Source organism: Lemur catta, chromosome 1 (genome assembly GCF_020740605.2).
Source record: "Lemur catta isolate mLemCat1 chromosome 1, mLemCat1.pri, whole genome shotgun sequence".
NCBI lineage: Eukaryota > Metazoa > Chordata > Mammalia > Primates > Lemuridae > Lemur > Lemur catta.
Window position 1 is genome coordinate 268,675,707 of NC_059128.1, and position 23,166 is coordinate 268,698,872.

General features: G+C 35.8%; 1 protein-coding gene across 1 annotated transcript in view; it reads left to right on the forward strand.

The window, feature by feature from the left end:
* JAM2 (junctional adhesion molecule 2) overlaps positions 1–23,166 on the forward strand; it is a 60,865-nt gene that overhangs the window by 15,963 nt on the left and 21,736 nt on the right. The window contains exon 2 of the mRNA XM_045540487.1: positions 22,683–22,745. Within this exon, the coding sequence (XP_045396443.1) occupies positions 22,683–22,745 (63 nt within the window). The remainder of the gene's footprint in view (positions 1–22,682; positions 22,746–23,166) is intronic.

Below are 23,166 nucleotides of genomic sequence, written 5' to 3' on the forward strand. Positions count from 1 at the left end.
GGTACAGAAGAGTCTAATGCAACATGCTACATTTTGTGTAAGAAGAAAACACTGGGAGGTTAAATGAAAGCTATTAACAATGAGTGGAAAGGACTGGAATGGAACAGATGCCTCTTACTAAACTTGATTTTGAAAACTTAAATGTTTTATTCTAAAATATAAAATCCACTAAAATAGCCATCTCTAAAAATTGAAAACAAGTTGAAAGAAATGAACTTAGTGTATATAAAATCAGTGATATAACCACAGACAGGAAAGAATTATTTCAATCTGAACTTAAAACATAATATTCCACTGAACGGTAGAATATATTTTAAGGACAAATATAGCTGCAAATATATTTTAAACTTCAGTAATTTAAAATAGTGGTTTTGTTATTTTGAAACTATATTACAGGATAATGCAGATCAGTAATTGTACTAATATACATAGAAATCAAGATTGTTAGTGTAGGAAAAAAGATATATGTATAAAGTTTTTAAAAATTAAGTAAAAGTCCTATAGCATTGTATTTAAATTAGAAATATTGGTATGAATTCATGTAGCCTTATTTGGGACAGATAGATAGTCCTTGTGACCTAGGGAAAAGCAAAGGACAGAGCTGACCCATGCAATGGCTCTTAAGTCTTCCACTTAACATGATGTTTGTCCGTTGGTCAAAGTATATCACACAACCAAACCTGACAGTGGGGTGGAGAAGTGTACTTGCCTGCCAAGAGGTCTTAACAATAATACAATAATAGTGGAAGGGATTTAGGAATAATGATATACTCTATCCTACAACCCCATAAAAATGAGCATACCTAGCATACAGAATGTGATGCCTAGATACCATTCCACACTGACAGTAACTAGGGTCTTTGGAGGAACATCTGACTCTACTTTTAGGGTTTTGCATGTATGAGATGAGCCTGGGACATTTTGTTGCCCCAAGAAGCAAGTCTGCTGCCAAAAACTAATGAGAATATGTCCAAAGGACACAGGAATCAATATGAAAAGTCTCCCTTTGGCCAAACTGGAGGCAACTTAAGAATCAAAAGTGAAAATATATGCTGAATGCAATTGATTTAAAGATGTTGAACATGGCCAGTTGCAGTGGCTCACTCCTGTAATTCTAGCACTTTGGGAGGCTGAGGTGGGAGGATTGCTTGAGGCCAGGAGTTCAAGACCAGCTGGGCAACACAGTGAGACCCCTGTCTCTACAAAAAATAATAATAAAAAAAATTGGCTTGGAATGGTGGCATGTGCCTGTAGTCCCAACAATTTGGGAGGCTGAGACAGGAGGATCGCTTCAAATTCCTCAGCCCAGGAGTTTGAAGTTGCGGTGAGCTATGATGACACCACTGCACTTCAACCTGGGTGACAGAAGGAGACTTTATCTCTTAAAAAAAAAAGATGTTGGCCAGGTACAGTGGCTCACACCTGTAAGCCTAGCACTCTGGGAGGCTGAGGTGGGAGAATCACTCGAGGTCAGGAGTTCGAGACCAGCCTGAGCAAGAGTGAGACCCTGTCTCTACTAAAAAAATAGAAAAAAAGTATACGGACAGCTAAAAATATATATAGAAAAAAACTAGCCAGACATGGTGGCACATGCCTATAGTCCCAGCTACTCAGGAGGCTGAGGCAGGAGGATTGCTTGAGCTCAGGAGTTTGAGGTTGCTGTGAGCTAGGCTGACGCCATGGCACTGTAGCCCGGGAAACAGTGCGAGACCCTGTCTCAAAAAAAAAAAAAAAAAGATATTGAATGCATTTTTTTAAAGGCACTAATTATAAAGATACTAAAAAGAAAAATCAATAAAAAAACCAATCACAACTCTTTGGTCACCATTAGAATTAACTAGTTCAATTACCCCTAACTCTGACATTTAGCAATCAGAATAAAGAATTAACTTCATATCCTGCTTTCTTTTATGAGTGTATGTGTAACCACATAGCCTTAATTAATAAGGAAACATTCTTCTTTATAGAATTCAAGCTAATAAATGTGCAAAGATAATAGATAATAGAAAAAATAATAGAACATAATGATCATCTTGCAACATGTAATTAATTCAGGATATGATTATTAATGGGTAAAACAGTACACAAAATGTTGATGGGAATTTTACAATGGAAGGATCAATCCGTTATCACTTGAAACACTGATTTATCTTAGGATCATTGAAAGTAGGACAACCAAACACTGTGTGATAAAATTGGAAGCACATCACACTCCCTATGTATTGTTCTTGCCTATCCCTCCAAAAAACAAAAAAGGAAAGAAAATGACCTTCACTTAAGTCAAACCTCTGGGCAAGCTAACTTCTATTTAGTAGGAGGATAGATGCACAGATTAAATGGCACTACAAAGGAGCACATGGACAAACTCAAAATGGGTTATTCTACAGAATAATTGACCAGGTTTCTGCAACAAGTCAGTGGCATGAAAGGTGAAAATAAAGAGTGGAGGGGGGAAAGGGCAGGTTAGTGCTAGATTAAAAAAAAAAGACACAAGGCCTAAGAAGCAAATGTAAGGTTCAGACATGATTGAAATGAGATATCGGGAAAATTTGACCATGGCTGGATCTTAGATTATACCAAGGAATTATTATTAATTTTGTTCATTGTTCTAAAGACATCATAGCTATATGTCTTAATCTTTAGTGTTGCCAACTAAAGTAATAAAGAGAAAATTATTTTATGTTAAATTCCTCACCAGCTATAAGCATAGATGAAGTAAATGTGACAAAAATCTTTATAACTGTCAAATCTGGATGATGAATATATGAGGTTTATTGTTTGTTCTATTTTTGTGTATATTTGAAAATTTTCTCAATAGAAAATTATTTAAACCCATAAAACAAAAAAAGAGAAGAATGTGATAAATATATTAAGATTCTAATATTTCTTTTCTGCATTCCTCTGGGCTTTCTTGGACACTCTACTTTTGAGTCTACTGGTTTAAAGAGAAAATATTAATAAATAGACCAAAGTGAGTCTACTTGAAATATCTGAAACATTGAGGCTCCTAAATGCTACACCTTAACTGGGTGGGCATTGTAAGAAACCAAAATTCTGTTTGACTAGCCCCTTGTAAAATCTATTTAGCCTATTTCACACTAACAGGTAAAAAAATAAAATGCCTTTAGGAAAAAAAAAAAAGAAACACAACCCTGTCATTAATTAGAATTCCAAGGTCCTGGGTTATGCAGCTAAGTCCATTGTATTAACAGCTACATTTTTTTTTTCATGATGTAGTGTGGACTTTTCAGTGCATATAAAGGGATTTTAATATTTTATTCTCTAAAATGTAAAAATACTTATCAGATGAGTGCATGTCACATGCATAGACTGATCGCAAAAAAAGGTGAACATAAAAAAGAAAGTTGATTAAATTCCTAAAAATTAAAAATTTTCCCCCTTCCATTTGTTAAATGGAGACTGGTTCCATCAAGCTCTTCTTGTCAACCCTCTGGCTCTTCTAAACCACAAAAGAGAATCCCTGCAGCGTTTGATATATCAACTCAAGCAAGTTTCAACGTTGCTCATACTTTCTAAAATATCTTTTTAATGGTCAAATCTTTGTCATTAATAACTTGATAATCAAGTTTCCCATGGGTTCTTTATATGATTTAATTTCTCATAGTTCCTTTAACCTGAAGCCTATCTAAGGATTCTCAAGAGAAGATGCTGATTATGGGAAAAGAATGGAAGAAGTAGAGGCATTTAGCTGCCAAGTTAGAAGCAGCCTAGAGCCTGTGTCCTGCAGCATATGCACACTGTCATTGTAGTCATTTGTGTCAGAAGCTATTTACATGCTGAATAACACTTTCCCCAAATACACAATGAATTCATGAGGAAAGAAATGTAGATGTTAATAGAGGAAGAAGTTTCACTTCACTTCCCATTTCATTGCTTCTTGGGTGTAGAGTGGAAGCAAGATTGCATCACAGCCCTCTAATAAGATATAAATTCAGAGCCCTAATGATTTGAACAGTCATAGCTCTCTTGCTTATACTATTATATATATATATATATATATATATATATATGTTCAACAATTTAGCCATGAGATACCAAAATCTGCTGAGTAATAATGGGACCAATCAAAACCAGCCTTTTTCATTACATGGGCTAGAATGTTTGAGGAAATTTATTTCTAATTGTTAGAAAATAAAAAGACAAAAAATTTTGAAAGTGAACTATTTAAACACTTCTTTTGTACAGCAAGTCATCTTACCAACATATGTGTTAAATACAAATGTTTCTTTTCAGAGGACAATATACTCTTATCTTCTACCTGAAAGGATATTAATCACATCTTCTCTGACATGGTAAGTCAAGGGCAGATTCATATTGACAGGGATGATGGGCAGAATCACCTTCACTTTTTAAACTGATTAATTTTATAAATTATATTTCTAATATACATCTGCCAGTGGTACTATGTTGAATTCATAAGTTAAATGCCCATGTGAAATGTCTCTACTGGATGTTCAAAGGACCTCCTTATACCTTAGCCACAAATGTCAAATTTGTTCACAAAGAAGCAAAAAATATCATATACATAAAATGAAGCTAGTGTTTCAAAGAACTAGATTGAGTCAATTCTGCCCTTAGTAATCATATGGCTTTAGAAAAGCTACTTTATTTTATTTGTGTCTTCTTTTCCTTATTTATAAAATGAGAGGGTTTAATGTAATGATGATTAGTGCTTCTTATAATTTAACATTTTATGTTTTTGTATGGGAGAAATGTACCATGTGTTAGCCTATGATGATAACATTTTATATGTAGTTGAGATAATGTTTTAAAATTCTAAACTGCCAGAGTCTGTTTTGGAAGGAAGCAAAAAATGGGCTCCAAAAATGGCTTGGTATTCCAGGACTTGATTGTATGTTATGCTATAAAGTTTCTATTTGATTCAAAGGCAACAGGAAGTTGTTGGAGGTTTTAAAGAATGAAGCAATATATCAAAAAATAGTAATGGGGGTAAATAATCATTTTGGTCCTTACGTACAGGATAAACTTGGGAGGAAAAAGGTAACTATAGCTCAGTATTAGGTAATGGGATCCAGGATAAAAGTGGCAGCTGTCAGAATTTTTCAGAAAAAGTTAAATCCAGAAGACATTGAAAATAGAAATTGGTAAGATTTAGTGATTGATTAAATATGGGGGACAATAAAGAAATCAAAACAATAATTCCAAAGTTGTAAAACTGGTAGGACCAGATAAATCATGGTATTTAATAGAGAAGGAATGGTTATTTTTTATATTTCAGAAAGCACCAAAATATCTAGCTAAAAATGTCTCGATAGACCATTGGAGAGTGGATGAGAAGTGTAGATTATCTATTGCTTTCCTCTGTATGCAAGTGGTAAATGAAAACAGAAATGTAGACACACTGAGAGAGAGCACAGAGAAGATTAGTAGAGGGCAAAAGACTGAACTGTGGAGAGTGTACTTACTTAAAGAATGCAAAAAAGTAGAGACAATGACGGAAAAAGTGCCCAGAGAAATAATAGACAAACGACAGAGCCAGTATCATGGCAGCCCAGGAGGGATTTTGTAAAGTCAGTTGTTATCTAGAGGTCAGGAAGATTGAAAGGAAAAGATCAGAGTGAAGCATGGGTAACCTGAAGGATTATAAAGTAAAGAAAAAACAAAATCAGCATTTGAATGGATGTTTATAATCAACAAAATACTTGCACAGGGATTATTTTACCTAATTCTCATGTTAACATCCTTGTGAGGTACACGTAAATATTTTTATCAGTTTCATAAATGAGGAACACAGAGGCGTGGAATATTTTTAGGACTGTACTAAAGCAGGACTTTAAGTACAACTGCTGACTCCAAATCCCACATTCTTTTCTATCTGGGAAACAAGGATACTAAGAATCCACTTGAAAGTCTAAGCAAAGGTAGAAGGATGAGAAGATTTTAGGAGAAACTAAAGTGTTGTTTTCTGGCTCTTTCACTTTGGCAATATAAAGGCATGAGAAGAGGAGAGGGAGTTTCGGTCTTGTTACTTATAGATTTAGAATCAGCATGTGTATCCCACAGGGGCACTGTAAGGATAACTAATTTTTTCTGTCATAATAAGAAAATAATTTGAGTGCTCTGTTTAGAATGTGGTTAATGGTTTACGTATCTTAACATGTCATTAAAATACTTTTTGACATTTAGTATAATTGCGATGTGGCTGTGTCTTAACATATAAATGCCTTCTACATTCACAACTCAAATTGAATTTAAAGCAACATGAACCTGAAATAAACCTGTAATAAATATTTCATGATCTGAAAATGTTATTTAACAAAACAAGAAAAATATCTAAACTTGGACATTAAACATGTCCAATATTGTGAGGGATTTATTATCCAATTTAGTTCCCCTAACAGCATCACAGATCATTTAAAAGAAAATAGAAAAAAGTCTCTATAATTTTCTGGCCTTTTTTTCCCTAAAAGTTAATATTAAAAGAAAAATATTAATATTGTCTTAAGCAAAGGTAAATATTATTAAATATCATGCATTTCCTAAATTTTGTATATGTGTTATTTTTAAATTGCTGTGTGCTATCTGATAATAGGACACAAGTTTGTGTTTTTCCTTTCTTTTAAAATAAAGAATAATACTTTTAGTTCATTTCTTTGGTATCATTTTGTAATTTCTTTTGTCTTTTACTGCTTTCCAACTTTAGTTTCTATGGGAACAGGATCAATCAGAAAACATTTGGGACTCTTTCAAAACGTTAAAAGAGTCCAGGATTTCTAATTAGCATTTAGGCACTTACAGTTTAATTAATATGAATCTCTCTGGTTTATCTTTTAAAGTGGAGAAAACTGGGTTACGATTTCATGGTATGTTTGCCTTTTCAAAGATTTTTATTAAAGATTTGGATCAAAAAGCTTTAAGATCTTTTAAAAATGTGTTAGTATATGCCTGGAAAAAGAACATTAAATATTTTTAGACATACTATTCTTGACAGAAAAGAAGATTGAAACAATAATTATCCCAGTTAAGTGCATCAAAATTAGTTAAATTTTTCTTAGCTGAAACTGTGATTCCTTGAAATATAGTATATTGTGAATAGGAAGATTTATATTGGGCTTAGATTTGGAGCAGTGAATAATTAAAAGTCTGGAGAGTTCAGATAAAAAATAACAGTTGAAAAACCTTGAACTGTACAAAAAAGGTTTTGAATAAATCCTGTGTCTCTTGAATAAATCCTGCGTCCTCCCTCATACTGCTTTTATAGTTTTGTTGTGATAACAAGTTTGAGCAATGGAACATAATGTAGATAAGTTTTACTTTTAAAAAAGTAACTTTATGGTCATGTTACATTAGCGGTATAAGTAGGATAAACTCTCAGTTTATAAAACAAAAATTTCAAGTTTCTATTACCTGAAAGTGTGTTCAGGGAATTAAATCAGGAGCTATCAACAACAAGGGGTTACTGCCTCAGGGGGGTGTGGTAGAATATTTTGGGACCTATTCGATTGTCACAATGATGTGGTTGCTGTACATTTACTAGGCAGGGACCAGGACTGTTAAATAGCTTGAAAGGTGCCAGACAATTTTGCAAAATAAGGATTTTTCCTGGGTCCCTGCCCCTTCATCCTTTATGACTCTCCAAAGTGAAAACTTTATAATTATCAGAGCCTATACTGTAACTTGTGCTATTTTACTTATAAACACAAATATTTTTTGTGCAGTCTTCTCATATAGCTAAATATACAAATTTCTATTCACAGTAACCCTGTCCTTTATAGTCTTATACTTTTTGGAATGGTTTCAGATCTTGCTTAAATCCAGTCTAACATTATAATTGTAGGCTAATATCTGACTTCTTTATTGAGTTTTCTGGTGTACTCTTGCATAAGCATTTATAAAGGTAAATAAACACTTGCACTCAAATGTTTATTACAGCACAATTCACAATTGTGCCCATCAAGCCATAAATGGATTAACAAAATGTGGTGTATATATACCACACACTACTACTCAGCCATAAAAAGGAATGAAATGATGTCTTTTGCAGCAACTTGGATGGAATTGGAGACCATTATCCTAAGTGAAGTATCTCAGGAAAGGAGAAACAAACACCATATGTACTCTCTAATAATTGGGAGCTAATTGATGGGCATGCATAGGTACAAAGAGATGTAAGGGACATAGGAAATCAAGAAAGCAGGGAGGGGAGAAGGGGAGGGGTAAAAACCTACCCATCGGGTACAATGAACACTATTTGGGTGATGGGCACACTATAAGCCCCAACTTTAAGCATTATAAAAGGTATCCATGTAGCAGAAATATTTGTACACTCTTAATATTTTAGAAAACAAACAAACTTAAACTACAATTCTTTTATTATTCCACTCTTGCTTTTAATTGTTGTTGTTTGTGTTCATACCTCCTATTTTAACTGTAAGTAATAATTGTCTTTCCTCTCTATAAGCACATTAGTATTCAATAAAGGTTGGAATAATAAGTGTATATAACCTAAAAATATATATATAAATATATATTATTTTCTTTTGTTTTAAACAAACAATGTTTGTTGACTGGGAGCCCCACAGTGGGTGCCTTTTATTTCTCTTTAACATTAAAAAATATATATTTTCCAGATTTTACATATATATAAATGTTATATGCATATATATGTTATATGTATGTGTATGTAATGTTATATTATCTATAAATTTTGTTTCAGGATAATAAAGGAGACATCAAAATTTGTTATAAAAAGAGATTCTGACAATGTTAAGAACCAATTAATTGAAATAAATGAATGTAAATTACATATATTTCATCACTGTACTAAATTATTAGGTTTGTGGCAATTAAAGACAAAAAATTTATAGTATACTCTATTTTTAGGGAACCAATTTTTCCCTTTCCAAGGTTCATTTTTAGCTGATACAAGAGAAAAAAATGAGAAAAATGTTAAAAAATAATTCCTCTGTAGAACACATTGCAGAATAACTGTGGGTATATGTGGGTGTCAGTATGTTTCACTAAAATATGTTTTAAGTATTTTTACCTTTTATATGTAGTTAAGGTGAAGATAGTTTTGAATTATTCAGTGTCAAAATTACTTATAGATTTTTTGTGCAAAGAGGTTATAAACCTTTAACATTATCAAAGAAATGTTAAATTATAGATAAAACTTAATACTTAATTTTAATTCAACTAGTATTAGTTGTAGGGTTGGTAGGCCAGTTGTTGCAATAGATTAAAAATATACGGTCTATGCTATATTTCAAATATATTTTGTACTATATGTAAATACAGTCTATACTATTCTTGAAATATAGCACAAGAAGTATGTACATTTGATTTGAAAACAAAACATGTCCACATTTGTTTACAACAAACATATAATTATCTCCTATTGTGGGTTAAGCATGATGTAGGTACAAACTTGTATTGAATAGTTCCTAACATCATGATGTTCCTAACACTATCCGATGGAAGGATTATACATATAAAAGATTGTTGTAGTTAAAAAAAAAAAAGGCTTATAGAATGTGCTACCTCAGGGAGAGGAAGGATGACTATGTCTATGTCTATGTGTAGGAAGACGGAAGGGGCCGGAGGAGACTTTACCTTTCTTGACATTTGAGTGGGGTGCAGAATGACACATACAAGTTAACCATTTGGCAGGGGAGTGTAGGAGGGAAGGGATTCCAGGCCGAGAGAATGGAGAATGCAAAGAGCTTGAGTGACTGGGAGCCCCACGGCAGTTGCCTTCAAAACAGGGTATGTAGGGGGCAGTGATCAAAGGGGAGGCTGGAAAGTCAGGAGCTAGTTCTGAAAGGCCGTTTGAAGGACTTTGGAATGCATCCTGAGGGCAAGGGGAAGCCTCTGAAGGAATCGAAATACGATCAGATTATATTTTAAGACTCCAACTCATGTAAGAGTGAGGAGGAGATATTGCACACTTGTCCACATCTATATTCATCCTTAGCAATTCCCCTCCTGAATCAGAGGAAGGGGATGTTATGGTTTGAATATTTGTCCCCTCCAAAACTCATGTTGAACTGCAATCCCTAATGTGGCAGTGTTGAGAGGCGGGACCTTTAAGAAATGATTGGGTCATGAAGGCTCTGCCCTCATTAGCGGATTAATCCATTCATGGATTAATAGATTAATGGGCTATCATGGGAGGGGAACTGGTGGCTCATACGAATAGGAAGAGAGGGCTGAGCTAGCCCCCTTGGGAGGTGGCGCCCTGTGCTGCTCGGGACTCTGCAGAGAGTTCCCACCAGTGAGAAGGCCTTCACCAGATGCGGCCCTCAACCTTGGACTTCTCAGCATGCGTATCTGTAAGAAACAAATTCCTTTTTTTAAGTAAATGACCTGGTTCCAGGTATTCTGTTATAAGCAACTGAAAACAGACTAACTCAAGGAGTGCCTCCTGTCCGACGCTCATTTCTCACTGTGCTCATGATCCTACTCTTGAGTCTCCTTGGGTCCTTTCCTTCAGTTGTGATCCCCTCTCTTATGTGTCTGCCACTTATCTTCATTATTGGCTCTCTTATCACAGGCTATAAACATGCTCAAGTCTCTACATTTTATGTGGGAAAAAACCCACCAGCCAAACCTCTTGAAACAGTGATCTGCATTTATTATCTCCATTTTCTTACTGACCATTCAGCCCACTGCAAACTGCCCCTTTCCTATGCCATTGAAATCGCTATCATTGTATCACCAATAATTTACTGGTTCCTAAATCCACAGCTTACTTTCAGTCAAAACCTTGTTTGACCTCTCTGGAACATCAAACATTGTTGACACTTCCCCCTTGAAAGTCGGCTCATCCTTGATTTCCATGACACTATTCAGTCCTGGTTTCTCTTACTCCTCTGATTGCCTCTTCTCAATCGCCTCCATGGTTTCCCTTTGGACTTTTTATCTCTTATTCTACTGCAGTGTTTCATGCTCTAAATTATATTCCTCTCTGGACAGTCACAATGCTCCTTAGCATGCTAAAGGCTCTAGTAACTCCTCACAATAGGGAACTTTGTTTTAATTTGTTAACCAAATGCTTCTCAAACCTTTATCACCATGGAATCCTCATCCCTTTATAACATGCTAAAAGTTAATGGCCAATCCGAAGGAGAGGACACAGAAAAGGAGCATCAGAGAAGAGAATAGTGTCACAAAAGCCACCAAATATGATAAATCATAAAATGCCATTTAATTTTATCAACATAGATTAGACACCAAAGTTCTGTGAATAGTCTGGAATGTTACCTAGAGAGTTCATAGGAAAAACTTCCTGGAGGTGATGAGACTTAAAAAGGGCTTTGAGGGTTGCAGATAATTTTATAATAATGAAGAGGAGACAGCGCTCCCAGCTCTGGCTGCACCTCGCCTCCTACTGAAGAGGGTGAAAAGAATAAGGAAGATAAATCAACATGTCCTTTGTCCTTGAGGATATAGACATGGCTCTGAGGAGAGTGTTTGTTAAGGTTTAAAGGGGAGTTACTGACTATGTAAGGTTGTTCTAGATTAGCATTCTCAGAACAAAGCTGACTAGGGAACTTTTTTTAAATGACCATGTTACTGGACCTCCAAAGGAACTACTGAGATAGAAAGAACACTTGTATTAAAGGAGACACTCCAAAATTAATTTATTACTGTAATTCATAATGATCAGCGTTTTCCAGAGAAATAGAACCAACAGGATGTGTGTGTGTGTGTGTGTGTGTGTGTGTAAAGAGATTTATTTTAAGGAATTGGTTCGTGTGATTATGGAGACAGGCAAGTCCCACTTCTGGAGTGTGGGCCAGCAGGCTGCACAGATGCAGGAATTGCCAATGCTGCAGTGTGAGTCCAAAGGCCATCTACTGGCAGCATTCCCTCTTGTTTGAGGAAGTCAGTCTTTTGTTCTATTTAGGCCTTCAATTAATTGAATGAGACCCACCTCCATTGGGGAGGGTAACCTATTTTACCGATTTAAATGTTAATCTCATTCAAAAACACCCTCACAGAATCATCCAGAATAATGTTTGACCATATATCTGTATACCATGGCCCCAGCCAAGTTGACACATAAAATAAACCATCACTATGCCATTTTCAATTGTGTTAAATCGCAAGTTTAAAAAAGCAAATACTTTTATTTTAAAAAAACTTCTCACCTTGTATTACTAAATGTAGAATATTTTATTAAGCTTATTTTTGATTTTATAATGACAAGATACTTTTAAAAAATAACAGTGAGTTGTAGCTTTTAAAATCACATTTTAGGTTACTACCAAGGAAGATATTTTAGGAGTTGACCAAGCCTATAGTTTTCAGCATCAAATATATTCATATGTTTAATTTTTTGTTGCAGCACAATATGAAAGTTGATTCTGCACTGTGATGTAATAAACTAAATGTTTTCAGTTTCAAAATTGGCTGCTTCAAAACCTTTCATTGTTTAATCTTATGCAGCTCATCCTTTCATTTAAAAAATTAAAGCTACATACTCCTTGTACAGTAGACCCTCTTATCCTCAGTTTCACTTTTTGCAGTTTCAGTTGCCTATGGCAAACTTCAGTCCAAAAATATTAAATTAAAAATTCCAGAAATAAACAACTCCCTGGGATGGGAATCACCCTTTGTCCAGTGTGTCCGTGTTATAGATGCTGCCCACCCATTAGTCATTGACATTGTCTGCTCCCGACATCCTTGTGGCTCGACGATCCAGGGTCACTTGAGGCAGGCGATCTTCCTTCTGATAGTCAGAAGGCCAGTCGTAGCCTAACGCCAAGTCACAATGCCTATGTCGTTCACCCCTCTTCATCTTATCACATAGGCATTTTGTCATCTCGCATCACAAGAAAAGCAAGTACAGTACAATAAGATATTTTGAGAGACCATATTCACATAACTTTTATTACAATTTATTGTTATAGCTGTTCTATTTTATTATTAGTTATTATTGTTAGTCTCTTACTGTGCCTGATTTATGAATTAAACTTTATTATAGGTACGTATGGGTAGGAAAAAGTAGTATATGTAGAGTTTGGTACTGTCGTGGTTTCAGGCATCCTCTGGGGGGTCTTGGAGTGAATCCCCTGCAGATTAGGGGGGACTACTGTGTTCCATTTTATCTTCTACATAATTAACTTCATTTTTATTCATTCAGTAAGTATTTACTGAGTATCTATTGTATAGCAAGCATTGTTCTTTGCCCTTGGGATTATTGGTGAAGAAAATAAAGGCACCTGCCTTTTTTTTTTTTTTTTTGAGACAGAGTTGCCCTCTGTCTTGTGGGTTAGAGTGCCATGGAGTCAACCTAGCTCACAGCAATCGCAAACTCCTGGGCTCAAGCCATCCTCCTGCCTCAGCCTCCCAAATAGCTGGGACTACAGGCACGTGTCACCACCATGCCTGGCTAATTTTTTCTGTTTTTAATAGAGAGGGGGTCTGGCCCTTGCTCAGGGTTCAGGCTATTCTTGAACTCCTGAGCTCAAATGATCCTCCTGCCTCAGCCTCCCAGAGTGCTAGGATTATAGGTATGAGCCACTGCCTTTAATATATAAGTACATAATATAGTATGTTAGAAGATAATAGGTGCTATGGGAAAAAAAAGCAAAGTAGAATCAAGGAAATCAAGAATGTGGAGGGGGAAACGTGGGGTGAAGGTGGGTTGAGATATATTAAATAGGGTGGTCAGAGTCTATCTCATTAAGGAGGTGTCCTTTGAGCAAAGACTTGAAGGACTGAAAGAGTTAATAGACATCTGAGCAGAGGGTGGGGATTGTAGATAAAAGGAGATTCAAAGGTGATGGGCCAGATTGTGTAGGACCTTCCAGGCCAATAAAAGGACTTTTACCACTTGCTCTGGGGAGATTGAGAACTAGTCCAAGGTTTTGAGGAAACGAGTGCCATGATCTCACTTAGTATTTTAAAGGGTCACTCTAGCAGATGTGTTGAGATTAGATTCTAGAAAGCAGGACAGAAGCAGGTGGCCAGTCAGGAGGCTATTGCTGCAATCCAGACAAGAGATGTTAGTGCTCAGGCCAGAGTGGTGGCAGTGGGAAGAATGAGACGTGGTCAAATTCTGGACACATTTTGAAGGTAAAGCCAGTAGGGTTTCCTGCTGAATTGGTTAGGGCTGTCATAAATGGAATCACCAAGGATAACTGCCAGATTTTCAGCCAGAACCACTGGAATAATGAGTTGCTATCATCTAAGGTGGAGAGGGTTTAGAAAGAAAGATGAGGTTTGGATGTAGAGCAGGGGTCCCCAACCTATGATGAGTTATATAATTATTTCTTTATATATTACAATGTAATAATAATAATAGAAAAAAATACACAATAAATGTAATGTGCTGGAATCATCTCGAAATCATCCAACCCCCCAGCCCCCAGTCTGTGGAAAAATTGTCTTCCATGAAAATGGTCCCTGGTGCCAAAAATGTTGGGGACTGCTGACATAGAGTATGAAGTGTCTCTTAAACCATCAGGTGGTGAGGTTGAAGAGGTATTTGGATCTGAAGTTCAGCAAAGATATCTAGAATGGAGATAAATATTTGGGAGTTGTTGGCATCTGGCAGTGTTTAATTCGAGGAGTCTGCATCACGTCATTAAGGAAGGAAATATACAGAGAGAAGTGAAGATGACCTAGGTTATGAGCCATGTGATGGAAAACTAGGAAAGTGTGTTGTCTTTGACACTAAGTGCAGAAAATGTCAAAAAGAAGGGTGTGATGAATTGTGTCAATTAAGTTATAAAAGGCATCATCATCATACATTATGTTTTACAGACAGTGAAACACGGCCGAAGAGGCTGTAACTGTCCACACATGTCATAGCAAGGATGAAAAGAGGAGGTAGAGTCTAATACCCGGGGCGTCCCACTCTAAGAAGCCACTGCAGTGAAGAAGTCATCCTAATCATTTAAAAAGGGAGGGAAAAAAATAAAAAGGGAGGAAAAAGCATAACCTTGAGAATCCATTTTCTACTTTTATATTCCGTCCTACTATGTGATTATTGTGGGATCATTTACAAAGCTCTATATTTATATCACCACTTTGGATAAAAAGCAATGTGAAGAGTTGGGAGGGAGATGAGAAACAAATATTTATAGAGACCCTACTGTGTGCCAGGAACTAGGCTAAGCAGTTATGCTCTTTATTTCATTTCATCTTTACAACCAGCTAAGAAAGGCATTACTAGCTTCAATTTACCAAACGGGAAACTGAGGCTGTAGCTTGTCCAAGGCAATGTGGATGGTAATTCCTAACACTGGGTTTCAAACACTGGCTTATGGCTTTCTGAAGACAAAGAATGATCCTGTTTCCAGCTATAATAAAGACATAGGCTGTATTTATTTTATAGACTACACTTTCCTCACCCAGCTGGACTTAATGTTGCCTTTTGTTTATTTTCAGATGATATTTAGTCAAAAAGCCAAGCTGTTGAAAACAGTGGTGGTGGAATACTACTTAGTCCTATATCCCAGTGGGGGTAAAGTCAGTTGTGATACCATCTTATCAAAACCTGAAGTGCTAAGGCTGACTCTACACAATTTCAAAATATCTGGTTGATTCTGACATAAATTCAGTCTCCGTCATGCTATGGGGCAGCAGTCCCCAACCTTTTTGGCACCAGGGACCTGTTTCATGGAAGACAGTTTTTCCACAGACAGTGGGGGAGATCAGCAGAGCTCAGAAGGGGATGCCAGCCTCGAGGAGTAGCTTTCGCTTGTCTGCCACTCACCTCCTGCTGTGCAGCATGTTGCTCCTAAGTCTCCTGGAAGACAGTTTTTCCATGGACAGGGCGTAGCGGGCCGGCAGAGCTCAGATGGTGATGTGAGGCTGGTTCCTAACAGGCCACAGTCCAGGGGTTGGGGACTGCAGCTATAGAGGATATCAAACAACCATTTCACCTGGATTATATTATGACAATTAGACGTTTGCATGCCATATCCTGGACACAAATACCTTTTCCCCTCTTTTTAATATTTGATGTGAATGAGTTATAAAAATTTGACCTTTATCCAACAGCACAAACTTCTTTCCTGACCATTCCGGGGGACAGTTCCAAAGGTCCCACTGATTTGAATGTGTGCAGAGATATTCATTAAATCATTTCTTTTATCAGTCTAGCTAACTGAACCTATAAAATGTGTTTTGGTTTTAGCTTGCAGTTGGATGTATAGGACCAGTTTGGAAATAAAAGAGTGAATGAGAGAACTGTCTTTACTAAACAAAAAGGGAAATTATGGTCCCTGGATTTAGTGTACTTGGGAAATTGGGTTAGCTAATTCTGAGCAATCTTGCCTGACAATTGCAAATATGACAGTTAAGCAATGCCAAACCATTGTTTCCATGTTCTGCATTTCAAAATAAGTGGTTCGTGTTCCTTTGACTTCCTGAAGACTAATCAAAGGAAACATGAAGCAACAATAAGCTGGGAGGTTTTCCTTAGTTTTCAGATTTCTTCAGTAAGCATTTGTGGCAATAGAATTTAATTAATAACACATGTATGAAATGTAAGGGCTAAGATTTTATGAGTCATCATCCAGTAGGAAAGTTGAAAAATAAAGTTCACACAACTCTCATACTTTAAAAATTGAAGTTTGATAGAGTATGTGCATACTAAGTCATTGGTCATATAAAATCCTTAATATTTTGAAGATTGAACTATCAGATTATAGTCCCTGGAGACTAATTTCTTTATCCAGATTTTGTGGGTAGTCAAATCTAGAAAGCTAAATAAACTCATTAATAAGGGGAAGCCCATAATTGTGTGCAGAGGCAGATTAGTAGTACCCATTGTAAGGAAAGTGATAACAAAAAAATCTTATTCTTGCAAATTTTATAAAATGTGCACACACTGGTAGGCACTCCCTGCCCCACCTCCCTGGGTCTTGGGAGGTACCCATTTAAGGGAGAGCACCCCAAAACTTAAGCCTCAGCAAATTCACAATCTGTCTCCCTATTCATTATATTTTGTAAATATCCTATTTCAGAAAAAATTGAAAACATTAGCAGTGTTAAGTTTCTTTGAAAAATGCAAAAGTAACCTCATTTGCAGATTATAAATTTAACAGATTGGTGACATTAGAGAATCCTCTTGACATTTTTGTGCTAATCCCTGCAAAACACAATTCATATTCATAACTGCTTTCAAAAGATAAAACCATTTGAAACATTAAACTGTTGTTAGTGATTCCCGGAATTCACCCAGTAAGGCAGAGAAGTAAAACTTCAGAGATACAAAGTTTAAAACAATACAAAGCAACCACGTGGGGTGGGGTGGAGAGAGTTTAGTAGATAGTAGAAGTTTAGTGTTATCTTCTTACATATGTTGTTTAAGTGGTTTTATAAATATAAAATAACTGTGGAATAATCATTTCTCCATCCCCTGACTCAAACAGAAACAGTACTTGAGTAATCTGTGTGTGTATTTCAGCGGTCCCCAGTCTTTTTGATACCAGGGGCAGGTTTCATGGAAGACAATTTTTCCACAGAGGTGGGTGGGAAGGGGGGTCGGTTGGAGGCGGAGCTCAGGCAGTGATGCCAGCAACGGGGAGCAGCTGTAAATACAGATAAAGCTTCACTAGCTCGCCCACCACTCACCCACCTCTTGCTGTGTGGTGCCCCCCATCCCTTTCCTAAGTTTCATGGAAGGCATTTTTCCACAGGGAGTGGGGGGACCAGCTGGGATGGTGGAGCTCTGCAGCCTGGTCCCTAACGTGCTGCAGACTGGTACTGTTTTGCAGCCTGGGGTTTGGGGACCACAGTATTAGCTGAATTAGGATGTTTTGTGTAGAGATTCCCAGATTCTCACAGAATTTCAAAACCAGAGTTGATAATTCAGAACCAGAATTTAGAACCTAGGTTCAGAAACTCGGTTTTAAACATTTGCCCAGAGCTGATCAGACTCTGGAGAAATGATTTATAATACCTGATCTCAAAAATGATTTGTTTGAGAATTATACTAGTAAATTCAATTCTACTGAGAAATATAACCACCAAATGCTGGCAGTAGTTCTGAACTTGTAATCTTTAAAAGCTGTGCCTATGTCTAAGAGTTAGGGAACTACAATTTCAGGTTAAATGGCAATGAATAATCCTAAATTCAGAGCCTCATGCACCCTCTCTACTGTAGGGATATGCCTGTGACACAACCCAGACCATGTGCATCCTTCATGAGGGGATACTCAGGCTTGTTGTTCTTCGCCTCTTTGCCAAGACACCATATGTCTATTTTGATACCTGACATCTTTAATAATTTTCTACTTTACACTAATGAAGTTCTAAGGCCACTGTTTCCGGGTACCTTAATCTTAAGGAGAACCGTTTAGAACATAGAATTGTCAACAACCAGGGCTTCCATTGAGTATGTGATTCTTATTAGCATCAGTTATGGAAGATGAAAGTTCTTCATCTTGTCTTAAGAATCTACTGGATTTGAGTTGACTATTGCCATCTATCTAAAATCTATAATTAATGTCACAGGTAAACAAACTAAGATTGTCACTTGGGGAATATCAAAGAAAGATTGCAGAATCCTGAAATGGCTTCTCTCACATCCTGATGGGGAGTACCTGGTGAGAAGTTTAGCCACTGATGGCTTTCTTAGGCCAGTAGCTACCATTAAACATTTGAAGATGTGCTGAAGAATATTTCTTTGGAATTTTTGAGAATTTATTTTACTTTGAGAAGTTAATTTCATTTACTGCATCTCTTTCCGATATCAACTTAAAACCTTTAATCATCCAATTGTTTGGGCAATGGAATACCCTGAAAGTTTTCCTAAATTTGCTAATGCCTATAATTTATGTGAAAATAACTTTACACTGAATTATGGAGCACCAGTAGTCCCTCTTGTACTCAAGTTGTTAAAGAACTAGAAAAGGGGGAGGGCATAACACTTTTGTGTAGTATATAATAAATATACAGTTTATTCAAATTACTTCATTCACCATAAACATTTATCCATTAACACTGCCTCTGTTAAAATGGCAATTTGTAATATACTCTCTGAATAATATCTTTACAACCTGTTTGAAAATGGCTATGAAGCTGTTCTCAGAGTGTCTGTCCTTATCGTGTTTTATACTACTTTCTCATGACACCTTCCACTGCTTTGAGGGAGGGAGGGGATGAAAGAGAGAGAGAGAACTATGGAGGCAGACTAAGTAGATGCTCACCTCAGCTTCACTGCTTTCTAAAGTACTGTGACCTTGAGCAAGATACGTCTCTATCTCTATCTCTTTTTCTTTTTCCCTTATCCCCAGATCTAGTATCCTGAATGATAGTGAGAAGGTTGAGTATATTATCAAACTCCTAATTCCTACCTCATTGGGTTATTTTCTATCCATAGTAAATATTATGGGCGGTATTATTTTATTCCTCACTGCTAATCCTGTATAACTTTTCATATTTGTTAGTATAATAATTGTCTATGAGTGATTATCAAAACCACATGGATATTAATTTTTATTTTTTAAAACTTATGAAATAATTTATATTTATAGTTTTGATAACTTGCTTTTGTACATGATACTACCTGCACTGTACTTTTAAAACAAACAAAAAATTTCTACAAAACTTGTTTTCCCTAATCATATTTTTAATTAAAAGTATAAATTTAAATGACACTTTTATAGTAATTTTAAAATTGTAGGAGTGTAAAGTAAGTATTTATTTTTAGTCAAACAAGATTATCTTAGATGAATAATAGAGATCACAAGAAATTTTATGCTTAAAGTTGGGGAGAAAAGAAACACAAAAGGTTTCATTTGACTAGGAACTATTTGACTTGGAGTTGTTAGCAGTTATGGAAATAATCATTCATTAACCTCATTTTATGAAGTTCTGCCAGAGCTTTTGGAACACATCTATAGTTGTTAAAGATGTTTTGTAGCTAACTTTAAAACAATTGTTGACCTCGAACAGCAGGCCTACATGACACTTTTTTGTTTATTTCCCTCTTTAATTTCTTTTGGAAAAGTGAAGAAAAAATAAAAATCAATTCAAGAAAGCAGCCAACAGAGAGTATTCCTAACATCTGTTAGTGACATGTTGATATGAAATCCAACATTTTGTTTTCATAAAAAGAGTTATTAGGTACAAGTTTATAAAAAGTGAATTTCAAGACTAAAAAAGGCTAAAACAAGGTAGAAATCTTATAATAAATAAAGGTTTTTTATATTAAGATTCAGAACTTTCTGTTCAAATAAGTTCAGCATAAGTGATATAAATTTTAAATATTTTTACTTAATTTACATGGAAACCTTGAAGTAAATAATTAGAGGAAGTAAGGTAACTGGAAGACGACACTTAAAATCATAGAAATAAATATTCAGCTACCAAAAAATACTACCTATTATTAATTTACCAAAACTAATCCCCTTTATAATTTTTGCCTTCATAATTTTGCCAATTCAACTAATCCTCTTTTTTAGTATCTGGGACACATTTGAAATACATATGCATAAAATTTATAAGGGAATGAATAAAATTCCTGAAGTTAACAGCTGTTATTTTCCATAGAACTTTTAAGATGATTCTTAAAAAGAAATATTTCTCAAAGGAAGCTTTAGCAAGTAGAAAACTGGAATTGAGAAAGAGGAAAGATGATTTCCTTTCTCCACAATTCCTGAAAGCCAGTTCCTAAATCTTCTAATCTCAGATTGTATTAAAGTTTGCCTCAAATGAAAGCAAGCCGGAGCCTACTGAAGAAAATAAACATTCTCAGCAGGCAGAGTGGTGTTTGAAGAGTTCAAAGATATGATGATATGGAGGGAACAAAGATTATTTTTTCCGATTTTGCCCAGATTTTTTCCTCAACTGTTTTCCAGGGAATTTGAGTCTCCATTGTTTTGTCTAAAAAGTGTACTAAAATACTTCAAAAATCACCAAGAATTGTCAGTCATAATTAGAACTTCTCTGAGGGCACTAATTCACACATTGCTAAAGGAGAAAAGAGACTTTTTGAAAGTATACTTTCAAAGTTTCACAGAATAATAACTTGGATTTAGAACCACTGGCAAAAGTGTTCAGAGATTCTGTCATTAAATGTAGGAGAAAACAACAAGAGTATATGAGTTCCTGTCTTTTCCCCAGATCCCCAAAGAGGATTCTGACTTGATCTCCTTAGTCTTGTCCCTTCCTCTGCTCTCTGGAGATCCAGACTCTACCTTTGGACTCCCTAAAATAAAATGGGGGAGGAAAGGAGACACTGGGAAAGAAGGGGACGCGGAGGTGGGAGATAGAGGATTTCAGTGGAATATAGGGTAGAAAAGAAAGAACAGCTGATATGGGATAGAAGTGTTTGGAAAAGGGAAAAAAAGATTGCTTGGACCCCTTTGATGGTTCTTGAAGTGTACAAGCAAAAGAGTTATTTTGAAATTATTCTTTGGTGGCCCTGACACCTCTCCAAGACTGAGCCACGTGAGTCCCTGCTTTATATACAGACGTATTTACAGCTCTCGGTCAAAAGGATCAGTTCAGTTCTCCATTCTTTACATAGGCACCAGGTTTGCCAGTTTCCTTAATGAAGAAGTTTGTAATTTAGAGACATAGAACCTGACTACTTAGACAGGGGAGCTAGACATTCGAGTCCTCTAGACTTTTGCAAATTTTAATTTCTCAATTAGATTTGCTGTCCAGCATTCTAAGGGAGAGGGAAAGGAAAACAAAAATTTTTCCAGAATGCCATGCTTTTCTCAGGAGTGATAAAGTCTAGCACAGTGAAAGACTAGTTTACTTGCTGATATATAGAGACAGATAGATGAATAAATCAAAGAATAGATGCCATGTCATATGAATTTTTCTCTCTTTTCCAGAAGTATAATAAATTATCATCTTTCATAGTTAATGAAATTCTGATTTTATAGGAACTTTGGAAATCCTCAAACTCATGGTTCTTTGCCCTCCCTTAGGCTATTGGTTTATTTCTATTCCTAGTTCTTCAGACAAGTCCAACTGTAGTCTAGAGCACTGGTTCTCAGCCAGGAATGATTTCTTTACCCACCTCCTCTCAGGGCACATTTAAAACAAAAATTAGTTTACGTGAGTGATAATGGTATCAACAGTAGCAGCAGCAGCAGCATATAACTGTCAGATCACAATAGCCACCAGAGTCTGTCATTTGTTTCAATCTATAGACCAACTCTAGAAAATCATTGAAATATTTTTTGGGGAAAAAAATAAAGACATTCTGCTTATATTTTTCATCATAATTTTATATGCAGTTTATATACATTATCTATTATATATACATTTCATCATCAAGAGTATATAAAATGACTCATTTCTATATGACATCGATATAGTCAAGGATAAATTCATAAAGCTATTTATACTCTTGAATAAGGCTCTAAAAACAATTAGCTTGTACTTAGGGACAATACCCTATGACACTAAATTGCATATTAAGCTGGATTAAGGATGCAAAATCTTGTTTAATGACTGGGCTAGTGAGAGTACATTGTTAGATTGGTGGGTTTTGCTTTGGAAAATGCTTAAAAGCCAAAACCGTAATACAGAAAATGAAAGAGACATGTATGGTTTGGTTTGATTTTTTCTACTTTGATGCTTTAAAACTTATATGTTATAAATGGTACAAAACTGTCACCAAACTTTAGGCCAGTTTTCTTGAATATTGCACCCCATTTAAACATTTGAAAATGGACTTTTATAATGTTTTAATTATCCTGTCTGTTTTAATCTTTCAGATCATAAGGCCTATGGATTCTCTACCCCAAAAGACAAAGTAGTCAAAGCAACAGAGTACCAAGGTACAGTACCTTACTGATTTCACAGGCTGTATGGTTTAAATAACTCATAAAGATGATACATGTGAGATTATCTTTCTATTTCTCTGGATCATCTGCCTCACCTATGTGAATTCCTTTGCCTGAAATGCTGCTTCACGCTGTTTCTGCCTCTTTCTTTACCTCCTCAGTGGAAATTTTGGACATTTAGTATAAGACTGGACGTGTAATGAAGGTCACTTATTACACAAATTATCTGCAACAAAGCAAACCCAATTTGCAAAACTGGAAGATGGAGATCTTGCAAAGTTTCTAGCCAGCTAGATGTGGTAAATGGAAATTAACACTTTAAATTCCACTCTATGCATTTAAGATGACATTAATGTAGCTTATTTTGGGGTACCATTTTAAAGTTTATCTTAGCTTCTTAAAAATATTTATAAGG